Below are 15,721 nucleotides of genomic sequence, written 5' to 3' on the forward strand. Positions count from 1 at the left end.
TAAGTAATAGTTGGGATGGAATCTTTAACTTTGAATTCAATTTTAAATTTTATCCTTGGAATTAATAATTAATATGTGTGTATAATTTTGATTGCTTTTCGGCTCGGGTCACTTTCCATGTTAGGAATTGCCGCACTTTTGGCCTTTCCAACCCGAAAATTGGTGTTCAAATTGGTGTGAATTGAATTTGATACTTGCCCAGTTGTGTTAAATGCTGGTCTATAGCTATTAGCTACCACATAATTATTGTCATGACTTCTGTGATGAAGAAAAGCACGTTTGGACTCTTCCTAGCAAATGGAACTAGTAATTATCTTATTTATCTCATCAGCACTTTTTTAAATGAACTGGACAAAATTGATTTGAAAATGATAAGATTAGTATACAAATTGAATCTGCAACTTGGACAATTGGCTATAGCGATGGCTGATGATAACTATGAATCCATGTTTTAGCTGCTATCTTATTTTTATGTATTTATAATTTTCTAGTGAAATTCACTTGAAATTATCTATTTACTGTATAATTTTTTTTAAGGGAAAAAAAGAAGTTAACTGCACTCTTCCTACACAAGGGGAATATGTAAGAGTTAAAACAACGGACACATTTCATTGATTTGAATGCACCATTCAAAGAGATCACAGGATACTCTAATTTTGTACAAAAAATTGCCTAGTGTTGCCTAAAAGACATTATTACATCTCATTAACTCGTCCCATAAAAAAAATTAAAAGAAAGCAGCTTTTAGTCTCCTTCCCAACTCCTTCCTGCACACACAGAAGAACAAAACATCAACATCATGTGCATGATGCCACAATGAAAAGTAGTTAAAATAATTAAAATGTTTGTTTTTGGTTTAGTTTACCTCATCAGTTGCCTGTCAAAGCCCGAGGCAGCCAACATTCCTCTATTCTCCTCAGCCCTTCTCAAAAGATATGGCATAACAGTCTCCACAGGTCCAAATGGCATATACTTGCTCACCTGAAACCCTGCATTGCTCAATCCAAAGGAAAGTGCCTCTGACATTCCATGAAGCTGTGCAAATTCAAGCTTGTGGTTCACCTTTCCAATCCCTAGTTCATGTGCTTTTGCAGCAGCCAGTTTCCCTAATCACACAAACATCAAACACAAAGATATAAGATTGGTCTGATGATTAATAAGAAAGAAAGGAAGAAATGGCCGTGGATTCGATCCCTCCTGCTAATAATAATCTAACGATTAATAAAAACATACATCCTTTCATAATTCATCACATGAGAAAATGAATACTAACATCCTTTCATGCATTCACGAATTAACTCTAAAATCATAAACTCAACATGTACAAGGATGGATGTATGTACCTGACTCAACATTATGAGTTGCAAGAACAACTCCACCAGGGCCATTAGCAACCTTCTCAAGCATGAAAGAAGAGCAGTCATTGAAGCACTTGTGAGTGTCCTCAATGGTGTTGTGAATTGGGGACGAATACCCCAAAGACTCAGCCAATTTTGTTTCACTTGACATATAAGCACCCCTCACAAGTTTGAACCCCATTGGGATTCCCATGTTGTCTGCAGCCTCTGCTGCCAGCACCAGTCTCTCCTTGGCATCCTTGAGATAGGTCTGAATGGTCCCAAACACAATGGGGTTATCACCTTTGTTGTGCAAGATGGCAGAGGAGTATGTGAAGTAGTCAATAGCAGGCTGAACAGAAGTGTGTTCTGCATCAACCAGCAAAGGAATGTTGGCTTGCACACACTTTTGACAAAGCTCAAGGAATCTTTGCATGGCAAGTTGAAGGTCACTCTCTTCCTCTCGGGTGAGGGGCTCGGGTCTCTTGCTTGTGTGGTACAAAGGGCTTGACTCGGAGAATATGGGGAAGCAATCTTGCTTCCATGGCAAACTGAAAGAAGGGTCCTTGTGCTGCCATCTAAGCAGGTCACTCATTCTTTCAAGCAGGCTCATGGGACATATTGCAGTGATTTTCACGATCACAAAGCTCACCTGTAACATCAAAACAAATTCATTTGGAACCATTAGTTGCCATCATCATTGCCACTCAAAATAACAACCACTCTCCCACATGAAAAGAAAAGGAAAAAAAGCACAAGCAGCCACGGAATTTGCGTGGTTTACTAGCTAGTGCGGTAGTACCAAAAGGAAATCCACAAGGGAATCACGATGGTTCTAGTAGTAGCAGTAGTAGTAGTAGTCAAGTCCTTGCAAGCTGGTGTTGGAGAAAAAAAACAACACTCCACGGGTCCACCCTACCCCATTTCAAGCACCGTGCAACCGTGACACCAATGAAATGACCAATCTTTGTCCCTCCCTAGCTAGCTAGCTAGTGACATCATTTAATGGTAGTACTAGATTTTTCATTCCTATTCCATGTACGTGGCCACAGGGCTGGCTAGCTCCAAAGCAAAGGTGGGTCCCCAATGATAGATTGCATCTAATCCAAGCCAGCGTTTTTGTTTTCTCATTTCAACAATGCCATTAAGGTAGGTCCCCAATGAAAGCTCGCACCATTCTTTGCCGTCTGTTACATGCAAAAACCCAAGAACAAACAAACAAAAAAACAGACAACAGAAGAAGAAAAAAAAAACATTGTTCTTATGCACATGCACACCAAACACTTTGTTAAACAATCTATTGTATAAGAATGGTGCAATAAAAACTGTGGATGTGCTTATTTTATGATCTGAAATCACCAAATGTTTATGATCTCAATCATTCTCCACTCGGACATACAATTAACAGAGTCTTTAACATAACATTTATTAATATAAAGATTCTGCTACATGTCATGTGAAGATTTATTGAGATCATGCAAGCATTGCAGAGTTTTAACATGTCAAGTGGAAATTGGTTAAGATCATACACATGTGATAACATTTTATTTTTTATATATTCTTTCTGAGAAGGAATTTTGATTTAGAAAAGTAAAGGGGAAGAAGGATGAGGAAGGGGTTACCGAAGAAGGGGGAAGCGATCTGCTGACGTCGATGGTGTGAAGAAAGCCCTTGAAGTTGCGGTGGCACGCGTCGTTGTTGTTGGCGTCTTCGACGCCGTAGACGAGCATGCCGCGGAGGCCGGCCTTGTTGAGGTGGCGGACGCTGTCGGCGGTGGTGGTGGCGTCCTCGCCGGCGCAGAAGTGGTCAAAGAAGGTGTTGCGGACGGTGGCGAGGATGAGGTCACTGAGGCCAGGCACTTGCATGAGGTTGGATCGCATGAGCCACGTGCCGAAGTCAACCATGGGCTCGAGGGCAGTGGCGTGGAGCACGGCGGTGGAGCGGAGGAGGGTGGTGGTGGGGACGGAGGAGAAGAGCTTTTCGACGTCGCGGAAGCTGAGGTCGTCGGAGGGAGGAAGCACGGCGGAGATCGGCGGGGGAGCTGGGATGCAGAGAGAAGGAGAGAGAGACGGGGAGAGAGGAGGGTGGGAGGAGTTGAGGGGCTTTGTGGCGGTGTTGTAGCGAAGGTTCCTTAGGATTCTTGGTGGGATAACACGAGTGGCCATGTAACAACGTAAGAGGTACGTTGTTGGTGGTGGCGGCGGTGTTAGAATTGTTGGTTGGTTTCTCCCTTGGTTTGGTTTTCCTCTCTCTGGAGAAGGGGTTTTTATAGGCGTGATCACCACGTAGGGTGCACGTGATATTCATAGTCATGATGATGATGGGATTGAAGTAACTAATTAACGTGGTGCATGATCTTTGTCTTGGTTCCTTGATAATAGGTCATGTTAGTTGTGTATTTTTTTTTTCTTAGTCTCATGAGCTGAGCGAGAGTTCAGCAACTTATCACAACAAACCAAAGCATCATATCTAAGACACATTCGGATCGAACTGAGACACACCTTACTTACGTGTTAATCTTAGTCATGTTTCGGATCATTAATTGCTTTGTGTCATGAGATTATGGTAAAAGATGCTGAGATATGTGATCTCTTGTCTCGCATCATTTAACACCTGGCTACTGTGTTAAGTGTAAATTAATTGTGTATGTCAAATATGGTTATCTAACAAATCAATCTAATAGCTAAAAAAAATTAGGATGTTATGATATATATATATATATATATATATATATATATATATATATATATATATATATATATATATATATATATATATATATATATATATATATCAGTGCTTTAGTTTAAACTTAGTTCATCATCCCTTCCTTTTTTATGACCGATATTTATATTTGAATTGATAGAATGTTTTGTTGCTTTAATTAATTCATTTCTTCCTACTTAATTAGGGTGCTCAATATGTATAAAAACTTTATCAAGCACCATGCTTACATATGATTTCTTTACTTTTCGGCTAGGGTCACTAAATTCCAGCTTAGGAATAGCAACACTTGCCTTTCTACTTTTTATATAGATACACTTTTTATATAGATGTATCTTTTATAAATTTGAGGGCTGTTTATTATTATGCTTGTGTTTTTTTTAAAGTATTTATTGTAATGTTATATTTATGTGTGTGGTTTTTTTTTTTCTCTATCATGTGTTAATGGAAACAAGAGATGCCCATAGCAATCAACACTGATAAGCCATAAAAAAACCAAAGACTTTTCATAAAATAAATAAGAGTAAAATTCTTTTTAAAATTTTATTAAACCCAATCATTTTATATTTGTTAAGTTTTTTATTATCAATATTTTATAATACCTACCGTAATGATATTGTAACATTCAGTATTAACTTAAATTCTAAATAATTAATTACGCTTTAATAAATCAATAAAAGCATTCTATTAATATATCAAGAACAAGAGGTAATCTTCGGCTTTCGCTTGAGCTCATGGTGGCGGTTGGAGTTACCGTGGTGGTCGGAGTTATGAGGAGCGGCATTGACAGCGGAGACACAACCCACAGCTAGAGCGTCCTGTTATTGTTGTTGACATCGAGAAAGGGGAGGAGTGTGAATAAGAGAGGTGGAGTGTCACATGAAATTTCATTTGGGTTTGATCTGGAAATTTTTTAGTGTTTGTTGTGCATTATATGCTATTGTCGAACATTTACGTTTTTAACAAAAATTAAAAGAAATGATCAAAATAAAACTTTAAAAACATAAAGGATAAATTTCAATCACAGTTGCACAATATTCCTTCATCATCAGTGACACCATCCATAATCTTAATCTTAGAGTTCGATTACAATTGGATAATCATTCTGTAAAAGAAATATTTTCCTAATCTACATCTTTGGGTTCATGCAAATAAAGTACTAAAAAATAATATATCTGGAGAGCGAGAAGGCCTATAGTTATTCATCTCAATATCCAACACATAAAAGCAATCTGTGAGAGAGAAAAAGCCCATGTATAACTACTTTCCAAAGTTAACAACCAAAAAAAATCACCAAGTGCTTTTAAGTACAGTGTAAATGCTGTCACTCTATATTAGCCAATTGACAGTAATGTTTCCAAGCCATGTGAACAATGGGAACTGAGCCAAAGCAATGAAGAGCAAGAGATAGTGGTGTTTGCTTGAATCATAACTCCTGACTTCCGCAAAAAGAACTCTCTTCATCGTTTTAACCAAGAACACTGCCATACATATGCAGGTCCACAGCATCAGAAAGTAGTAGGAGTAACTCCATATCATTCTTCCACAAACAGCCAAACACAAGCCAGCAAAAGTGTACCCGGCGTTCGCTATAATGTCCAATAGAGGTGCTTCCCCACTGCCCAATGAAAGTAAGGTGACTTTAAGCAGTGCTGTTTGCATAAACCAACCAACCAATCCCTTAATAAACAACCAGTTCAAAGCTTCAGGACTAAACCTGCCCACAACAAATACAGCATGCATAAGAAATATGACAAACTAGAATGCATGTGGAGATGGAACAAAAATGAGAACTATAAATCAAACTCAATTCTTAGTGAAACTTCCCAAAGTTAAGCTATGGAATTATCAAAATAACAATCATGAAAATGAAACTAGCAATCTTCTAACGTATAAGATCATTACTTGTCTGACTTCCAATTAGGTTTCATATATTTTAGTTGTAAACACAAGAAAAAAATAATTGAATTTTTTTAAAAGAAGACTCATTATAAACACCCATACAAAAAGGGAGGTGCCATTGTTCAACTTTGTTAATATATACAGTAGCATGTTTTTTATAGCACAAGGTAAATAACCATTTGTATTTGCCTTGCCACCACCAGTCCACCACACAGAGAAGCACAAATCCTTTTTACAAATGATTTACAACTCTTCATCACAGAGCAAATAAACATCATAGCAAAGCACTGTGTTAGGATCAAATTGCAAAGAATGGGATAGTCTCACATTGAAAGTATGGGATTTCATTGATAAGTATGGGTTTATTATATGGCCTTGGGCTCTCCAGCAGTCCAGCTACAATAACTAGCTTTTGTGACATGGTTCCCCAAAGGTTCTTATCAATTGATATCAAATCTTTTCACCAGGTCTCTCAATTGCAAACAAATGGCATGGTTGGTGACGTTAGATTGCAGTGTTCACCTAGGACTAGTGCACAGCCAACCTGCATGGGCATTAGGGATGTAGAGCATGGTTGGGATATTAGGATCTAATTGCAAGGCATGGGACTTGAGTTTCACATTGAAAGTATGGGATTCTAGTGTGAGGATTTTAAGGCCTTAGGCTTTCCAACTACATCAACTAACTTTTGTGATGTGTTTCTCCCAAGGTTCTTATCATGCTGACAAATTAGAAAGAGGAAAATAGCTTTATCTATTCCTTTGCAATTTCTCCAGATCAAGGACAGTAACTTAGTTACTACAAATAGCATTTTCCCGATCCTTAAGTCACTTTTGCAAAAGCCACTCTCAATAACATGTTTTATCATGAAAAGGAAATTTATTCAGCTAAAAATTTATGGTAAGTACCAATCATGATGAGAAAGTATGGAAATCTAGGATGCATCCAATATAAGAAAAAAAAATATAAGGTAAGCTGAAAAGTTCCCTGATATGCAATGCAACTTACTGATCCCCAAAAGAAAAAGTAATAAAAAAACTGTACAGAAAAGGGGAATATTTTTATACAAACTTTAAATTTGAGGAAAATAACTATAATAACCTCAGTACTACACTGTAGAATTAAGATTAAGGAAATAATAAACTTACATTCCATGAAGACCCAATGAGATGCCAGCAAGAACAACATAGGTACCAAATGCCATTAATGGAATGTACAAGTCAGGTGCATTTATGTCGTAAATTGGTGGTTTATAAGAGAGCCTACCTCCCACTGGTTCAGTAATCCTAGTCCAATGACCCTGAACACGAGAATAAAAAGACAAGGGAAAGCAAGAAGATACAATAAGATAATGAAATGAAAAAATTCAACTAGAAAAATGTGAAAAAGGGTGACATTATTGTTGCTTACCCGGTGCAAGAATGGGAACAACACAACCTTTAATTTGTTCTTAACATAGTGGTCATTCACTTGAAAGTAGTATTGGGGATCAGAGAAATACCGGCTTATCTGTTGTTGAAAAGATAAAGTTATTTTATAATAAAGGAAAAAATTGAATTGACACCTAGGGATAATATCTATAATGAAGTTAAACAAGATAATGAAAGCAATTTAAGATTATCTTTCAGCTGTATGGGTTTTCCCCTCCAAAATCAGTGGAACCTGACCTTATTGACATTAGCATTATTGAAGGGAACGTATAAGCCATATATGAAATAGATTCAAAAGTGAACTACAGAACATTTCAAATTTTCTAAGAAAAAAATTAAATGAGAACACCAAATATTAAAATGCTAAGTTGTATGGTACAATAGTTTCTGATAATCAATAGATCAGCATTGTTCAAATGATATACCAAACAGCTTAGAAACATGGGACTGAAGAGGTTATAAGCTTTCTCATAATAAGCAGTTTTCCACACACAATTTAAACATCACAAGTAAGACAATGTAAAAAAAAATAACAATACAAAAAAGAAAAAGAGAAACAGAAAAAGATCTAATATTATCAGCTAAGAATTTGCACGTTAAATTAAATGATCCAATAAAAAAAAATTATAGAATGATACATACATTGCTTTGGACATACTCGGAGCTTGATCCTAATATTTTTTCTCCATACGCACCCAATCCACCTCGAATGAGTCCTGAACCAGCAGAATTGAATGCATTCCCGAACAGATTAGGTTGTGAGCTCGTTGGAGGTTGAGGATGATGCTGAGGTACCCCCGGTGGCATACCAATATTAGTATACATTCTTACTGCCACATAAAAAGACGTATAATCAATCAGAACTCAGAAATAACGTTTTCTAGGTTCTCGGGGGATTTTAAAAAAAATACTACAACCATGATTTCGGCCACAACATCAAGGTTTTTAGACTCTGCGACCGCAATTGTGGTTGCATCAGCCTTGTCCAAAATTTCCCACAGTATGACGAAACTGCGATTGCAACCGCAATTTAAAACCATGATTGGACTTAAGGGGAAAGTAAAAATGGGAATGTGGGGATTGAAGTTAAACTCCACTACATAACCAGAGCCGCCTAAAGAGTACGAGATATAACCACTTGATTCACTATGGTGTAATCAGAAACAACTTAAATAGGCAGAGAAATCAACAAAATTGAGATAAATAAAGCTCTCATCACATGAAGGAATCATCCAACTAAAACATAATCAGCCAAAGTGATACCAAGATTCATTTCAGTTGACATGTAAAGATGACAATGCACTAATTCCACGGGGGTGACCTTACTCCTCCCAGTCCCAACCCTACCAAGTTCCCAATTTTGTTGATGCTATATAAACCCTGTCTCACCCTAGCTTGCATCATGCAAATAAATAGCGATGCTTAAAAAGGTAATAACGATAAAAAAAAAAAAAATCATTCACTTTATTTAGTCAATTCTTCACGGGGGTTAAGAAAGAACAACACGAACTTCTAATTGCTTCACTAAAACATTCAAACATAAACAAGGTAGAGAAAATGGGGATTATTGATACCCGTTTGAAAAAAAAAATTACTTAAACCAGTACGCTAAGCAATCATCAACAATGAGAAGAACACACGGAGAAGAAAGAGAGGTTCGTTTTTATTTTCATGATAACATAGGGTTGAAGAAAACCAAATAGAAAAAGCAGTGAGATATTGGAGATGCGCGCAAATCAGGGAACAACCCAATAGCAAAGAGGTGTAACGGAGCCAAAATTTCTAAGCTTTAAAGCAAACAAAGGCGCGCAGAAAAAAAGAAAAGAAAAAAAAAAAGCGATCTATGATTGAAATGAGGAGAAGGAAGAAAAAAAAAATAGAAGAAAGTTAAGAAAGAAGGAACCTGAGTAGAGAGAGAGAGTCAAAAATAGAAACGCGGTTCGGAGATGAATTGAAGAAGGAAGCAAGAGAAGAGACGAAGATCTCACACTGAAAGTGAAAGCTAACTCAACTGCAATCAAATTCAAAGTCTTTGTTCCCTTTCTCTATTCGCACCGTTTTGCTGCACCCTTCTCCAACTTCTTGCCCAAAATACTACTTACTATCTTTTCTTATTTTGTATAAATAAATAAATAAATATTAACAAACAACATGAATTGAAATTTTTCATAAATTTAAAAAACTAATAGAGGTAATAATATTTTTACACTAATGATTTTTTTTAATTTATGTACATTAATCTTAAATAACAGTAATTTTGAGGTTAAAGAGTATATTATAAAAACATTAAAGACAAAGTGTAATATATTTCACACTCTTTTGTTTGCTAAATGCTTACTTCAAGTTGTCAAAATGTCATTTTCATCAAAGGAGTTGATAAAAAATAAATATAAAATATACTAAATTTAGGACTTACCATAACAATCAAATTAAATTGGACTGTTTATTGTACATTGTTTAATAGTATTGATTTTATTTACTTTTTTTATTAAAAAAAATTGAGAGAGAAAGAGAGACCGAGATGAAGGAAAAAAAGTAAAGAAATTATCATTTCAAAGGTAAATAGAAATAAGATATTCAAAGATGTATAATAATTAAACCATAAATTAAAAATTGTCTCAAGAGATATACATCATTTTCAAGTAATATAATTATTATGTAGATCCACAAGTAAAAGAATGGCATGTGTGATATATTACTCCTTAAAAATCAAATAAAAAATTACAAATCTAAGTTAATAGAAAAATATCCTATCAATCATGAATGTTTTGCTAAAATTTGCAGCTAATTTGTAAGAGGTAATAACAACCAATACCAATAAATAAGTAATTATCTTATGCAAATAAATAAGATATCTAAAGGTGTAACAAAATTAAACCAAACATTAAACATTTGCTTCAATGGTATTAATATGGAAAACATATTCAATACAATTTGCAAATGAACCATTACAATAATTAATTAACTATAAAGATAAAACTACCATCAACATTGTATTAGGTAATTAATAAAAAAAATAACATGTGATCTAGCATTAAAACATATCACCATAGCAAGTATAATAGTAGGCTAATCCAATTAAAATATGCTGCAAAATTGGTGAATGCCAAATTTTTATATTTCTAGATTCTGAATCATATTCGTTCATATGAAAATTATCAATCAAGTTCTCTTTTTCTTCTAAAAAATTTTAAGTATCATTATAATCTAAATTAAAATATGTTAAAAATAGAAATAAGAATGGACAAGTTTAGTAAGTGTAAGAGAGAAAAAAGTCAAAGACTAAACATGAATTTATTGAAATTAGGTTAAAGTTAGAAACAATCATAAATATTCTCAAACCAACATTGAAGAAACAAAAATCTAAAAGAATGAAGAACAAGAGAAAACAAAAAATAAAGGGACCCTTACCGCAATGATCAAGAGGAGGGTTGGAGCGTATACGATCAAGGATTTCTTTTTAGGCTTTCGAAAAGTCATGATATTCATATTTAATGACCTTGTTTAAAGTAATGGTGCAAGGGACACGAACATAGAAAAGTAATAATTATTTTATATTATTTATTCATAGTTATTTTTTTCTCTACAATGAAAAATATTTTTTTAAAATAATAATAATTATAAAATGTAATATATTTTTAAAATTTTCTAAACCTAAATATAAGTTATATACAAATACAAATATATTCATAATGATAATAATTTTAGAAAAATATTTATTAATCAAAATAATATAATATATACATTAATATTCTAACTATGTTAATATATCTTTTAAATATTTATATGCATATAAACTGATATATACGTATATATAAAATTTTAAAATATAAATTATATAGGGCAGAACACGAATTATTATATTAGTAAAATACGTTATACAGTTACAATAAATAAATATAAGTGTTAACTAAGTATTTAGTATTAAATATTTTTAAAATTCAATTTTTAGTCTTTAAATAAAAGTTTAATCAGTCAAGAATCTTAACTTTATTTTGTTAAAAATTTTAGTACTAAAAAAATTTGTTCGTTCAAAGTTTTTAAATTTTTTACAAATTTAATTTTTAATTCCTGAAATTTTATTAAATAAATAAAAATAATGAGATTCTAACCTTATAAATGTTTAAAAAAAATTTAAAAACTTTAATCGATCAAATTTTTATTCTAAGATTAAAATTCTTAACAAAATAAAGTTGAAAAACAAACTTTTATTCAGAAACTAACAACCAAATTTTGTAAAGGTTTATAACTAAAAACTTAGTTCATACAATATAGATAAACTTGAATATCATTTTCTGCATTTTCACTTTCCGTTGATGCAGAGAAGTGACCTCGCTCGTCAAAGCAGGTAATGAAAGAAACCACCTTAGCCAACCATATTTTCACTATTTTTTGTGTACTACTTGCTTCTTGTTGATGAATTTCTAAAAGAGCGTCATAAACTGCTTCATATAATCGCTGCTTTTTTAATGTGTTTTCTGTGGTTTCTTGAGTTGCAAGAGCCCCAGGGGGAAGCCCCACTTTGCTGAATTCCTCAATTTTTCAGGTTTATCTTCATTCTTGTTTGTGTTTTGGTAGATTAGATGGTTGGAATAAGTAGCAAACATTTTTTTTTGCCTAACACTCTCAAATCACTGGACTCTTTCCACATTCCCAATTGAGCCAATCAACTATCCACTCTTAGCTTTTCATGTTTTATGTATTATTTTTTTATACTGCTCTATATGAATTGTAGTTGGTCAAATGCAATATTTTCCCCCCCTTATATAACTACTTTCTGCTAAATTTTCTTTAATTTAATGTCTTGGGTTGCATTGGACTATTTTCATTCACAATATGAGGTCTTCATTTCAAGTTAAAGGATGTGGGAGGTGTAAAGTTCTTAGGATGATCCTATATTATGACACATCATGAGTGTGATTAGTCCAGCCAAATTGTAGCTTCATAGTTATAAGAGGCAAACATTTCTTTGTTATTCAATCATGATTCATGGGCATTGGGGATTTTAGTTAAAGGATTCTAGTCAAAATATCTCTTTTAGTATTGCCTGGAAAAAAAACTACTTGACAGATGCCTTATCAGGAATTTATTCTGCTGCTTGGAGTTGTAATAGTGACCTATGTTGTTAGAGATCCTATACTATCTAGTGATATGACCAAAATAGTGTGTATAAGAGGGGGAGAACCTTCACTTTAAAAGCTAACTTTTGGGGTTGAGATGTTGACTTAGGCTAAAACTCAAATTATAAGATGGTATCAAAACCTATCATATCGGGCCACTCCTTATTTGACCATTATTGGATCACCCTCACATGTATAGTTTTGCAAACTTCATGTTTGAGTTGAGAGGTCCAGTCCTCTACACGAGGGGGTGTTGGAGATCCTATATCAACTAGTGATATGTTTAAAATAGTATATATAAGTGAGTGGTAATCTTCACCTCAAGAGCTAGTTTGTGGAGTTGAGTTAGGCTCAAACCCTAATTTTAAGAGATGTCATTTTGGTTACAAATTATATATTGATTTTCCTGCAGTGCTTATTAACTTTTTATTATTGTTGGAAACTGATCATCGATTGGGAAGTGCTGCTTTAAAAGTCTAGCTTCATGGTTTTTCAGATCACGAGTAGTGCTTATATTTATGGAATTGCATTTTTATTTACTCTTCTTAAATGTAGTTGACTCTGATATGTGTGTGTGCGTGTGTGTATGAAATTTACTGAGTGCTTTCTTACTCAAGCAACTCATCAAATCTCAAGTCTTTAACTGTTATGTTAAAAAATTTAGATGGATCAGCATTTTAACATCCTCTGTCATAATTCATGCAACATTTTAATTTATAATTTGATCTTCTGAAAAGTATTATTCATTTCAAAATGTTAACTACTTTCATTTTTCGATGAACCATTTGAGTAATATAGTTACTGACATCATGCTTGGCAATTTTCTCTTGTAAGGAATGAGTCATTTGCAAGGATCTTCTTCACTTAAACGGAAACGACAAGACCTGGCTTTAGTGACGGGGTCTTTGACAGATGGTGAAAGGGTATTGTATAATCTCATCCATAGCAAGAAAGACATGGGAATCTGGACAGGAGACATGAAACGAGAAACAAACCTGCCTGACAGCATAGTAAAAAAGTCCCTGAAGTTGCTTCAATCCAAGAATCTGATAAAGGAGGTTGTTAACATTCAAAACAAAGGGAGAAAGCACTACATGGCAGCAGAGTTTGAACCTTCTAAGGAAATCACTGGTGGGGTTTGGTATAATCAAGGGAGACTTGATACAGATTTCATAAACCTTGTAAAGGACGTGTGCTTGAAGTACATTTTCAGGCAGAAAGTTGCCACACGTGATGGAGTTATGGAGTGGAGCAGAAAGAGTGGTGTCTTCAATGTTGAAGTCACAACACAGCAAATTGATGAGATTTTGCGAACTTTGGTTTTGGATGATGAGATTGTAGAGGTGAAGAGCACTGGATTTGGGGATTTTTCATCTGTTCCTGTTGGAAGAATTTGTTACAGATGCAAAAGCAAAGGTGGCAATAGAGGGGAACAGAAACCTGGTGCCATGGCTTCCATTCCATGTGGAGTTTGTCCACGAATAAACTTCTGTACACCAGATGGCATTATCTCTCCAAGAACTTGTGTATATTATCAGAAATGGTTGGACTTCTGAAGGATTCTGGATTAAAAAAAAATCATAGGTTTGATACGACCCTCCAAGTGTTCACTCTCAGCTTGCAGCTGTTGTGTTTGTATTGTAAACTCATGTATCAAAGCTCCTGTATTAAAATCAAGTGCACTGGTTGGAACTCTCTAGTCAGTATTGCCGGTTGGTGTTCATCCTTATTAGAGAAATCCATCTTTACTAGACTAGAATTTTATGAATCCGTGAAAAAGACGAAAGGAATGAAAAATGAAAAGTTACTCATTCTGACCATCAGACAGATTAAAGACGTATGTTGTCTCTGTAGATTCGTGTTGCTTTAGAATATATTGTAGTACTTGTACATAATCTTTTGTTGAACTTGTTCTCGTTGCCATGAGAGTGAATGTCACTGGATATTCCTTGTAGTACCTTGACCAATTATTAGAGTTTTAATGTGGGATATAGATATATGCTGTAATCATATCATTGAATCCCTGCCTGCAAGAGGGCAGTACATGTAGAGGGCAGTACATGTAGTAAAAGTACTTAGTTTTGTTCCTATATCCAAATACAAGCTTGATTGAGATTGCTTCCTCCGGTCTTGATTACAAGAAAAAAAAAAATACGTACTTCACACTTATTAACAGAATTGACTAAGTTGATTAAATTGTGTCATTTTCAATAAAAAAAATATTTTTTTCTAAATTAACCTTGTAACTTGATACCAAATATAAAAAGTCTTTTGATCTTATTAAATGAAGATTATTTTGAAGAAAGTCTCATTAAATAAGATATATGTAATTGAGATTTGCTTATATTTAAGGGGAAAAAATAAAAGACTTTTATTATTTATATTCGAGACCAATGAGAATATTTTGGAAGAATCAATTACTTGCTTTCAAAAGTTCTCTCTAAAAGTTAATAAAAGTATTATTATTTTGCTTAAATAAATTAAACCAAACAGTAAACGAAATGATTCAAGAATCAAGATCCAGCAATTTTGAGACTGGAAATTGCTAGTTCCTGCTCTGGATCCAGTGTTGAGAGTAGGCATATCAACTATCAAGCAAGCTGATATCTCCCCTGCTTGATGCCTCTTCATGCATGGCCTATTTCTTCAATTAACTTGACCATTGAACAGCAAAAACTCTCACATTTTAACTAGAGAGAGAGAGAGTAAAGAAAATAAATAAAAATACGGAGATTTTTTCTCTCACTTGAATAAAAACTTCCTAGAGTTGCACCTAAAAGATTTTGATTTGAGGCAATTTAATTCTTAAATGTTTTAACAAAGTTTCTTCAGCTAATTAAATGGTTAATATTTTTCTATTTTCTTGATTAAATTTCATTTTAGCATAGGATAAGACGGGCTTAAACTTTGTTCTTCAAGTCCTAATTAAACCTAATTAAGAATGAAGTTTATGTACTAGTTAACTGGCATATCTTAAGGAGATACACTCTTTTCCTTTTTAATACCTTTGGATAAACAGTTAGGTGCTTTCTATTTTTAGCAGGATGGATCCATTCCAATTAGCCTAAGTTTTAGGCTTCTAACTAGTAGTGGTTTAACAGTCAATTTCACAAGCAAATAGTAACAGAAGTGCCAGGTCTTAAGCCCAAAATCCTCTCACATAAATGGTGCATATCATTACATGTGTCACCCAGCTGATTAATTTGGT

The 15,721-nt window shown here is 34.1% G+C and overlaps 3 protein-coding genes across 7 annotated transcripts; 1 reads left to right on the forward strand and 2 right to left on the reverse strand.

Moving 5' to 3' along the window:
• Positions 1-581: 581 nt before the first annotated feature.
• On the reverse strand, positions 582-3,774 carry LOC114396694 (proline dehydrogenase 2, mitochondrial-like). The gene is made up of 4 exons (XM_028358795.1): positions 2,960-3,774; positions 1,344-1,989; positions 866-1,106; positions 582-767 (listed from the first exon to the last, which is right to left on the reverse strand). Exons 1-4 carry the CDS (start codon positions 3,500-3,502, stop codon positions 728-730), a joined length of 1,470 nt encoding a protein of 489 aa, XP_028214596.1. The 5' UTR covers positions 3,503-3,774; the 3' UTR covers positions 582-727.
• Positions 3,775-5,088: 1,314 nt separating this feature from the next.
• LOC114396584 (protein YIF1B-like) lies at positions 5,089-9,473 on the reverse strand. 4 transcript variants are annotated; one of them, XM_028358645.1, is made up of 6 exons: positions 9,297-9,472; positions 8,311-8,404; positions 8,036-8,223; positions 7,374-7,472; positions 7,112-7,263; positions 5,089-5,778 (listed from the first exon to the last, which is right to left on the reverse strand). In XM_028358645.1, the coding sequence occupies exons 3-6, from the start codon at positions 8,216-8,218 to the stop codon at positions 5,391-5,393; spliced, it is 822 nt and encodes a 273-aa protein (XP_028214446.1). In that variant the 5' UTR covers positions 8,219-8,223; positions 8,311-8,404; positions 9,297-9,472; the 3' UTR covers positions 5,089-5,390. The 4 variants fall into 4 exon arrangements, with proteins under 4 accessions (XP_028214446.1, XP_028214449.1, XP_028214447.1 ...); XM_028358648.1 differs by lacking the exon at positions 8,311-8,404 and having other exon boundaries at positions 9,382-9,473; XM_028358646.1 differs by lacking the exon at positions 8,311-8,404.
• A 2,170-nt stretch (positions 9,474-11,643) lies between these two features.
• Positions 11,644-14,603, forward strand: LOC114395346 (DNA-directed RNA polymerase III subunit RPC6). Of its 2 annotated transcripts, none has more exons than XM_028357104.1 (2): positions 11,644-11,741; positions 13,348-14,603. In XM_028357104.1, exon 2 carries the CDS (start codon positions 13,350-13,352, stop codon positions 14,067-14,069), a length of 720 nt encoding a protein of 239 aa, XP_028212905.1. In that variant the 5' UTR covers positions 11,644-11,741; positions 13,348-13,349; the 3' UTR covers positions 14,070-14,603. The 2 variants fall into 2 exon arrangements, with proteins under 2 accessions (XP_028212905.1, XP_028212906.1); XM_028357105.1 differs by lacking the exon at positions 11,644-11,741 and adding an exon at positions 11,783-11,939.
• The last annotated feature ends 1,118 nt before the right edge of the window (positions 14,604-15,721 follow it).

The sequence above is a fragment of the Glycine soja genome, chromosome 18 (assembly GCF_004193775.1).
Source record: "Glycine soja cultivar W05 chromosome 18, ASM419377v2, whole genome shotgun sequence".
In the NCBI taxonomy this organism is placed as follows: Eukaryota; Viridiplantae; Streptophyta; class Magnoliopsida; order Fabales; family Fabaceae; genus Glycine; species Glycine soja.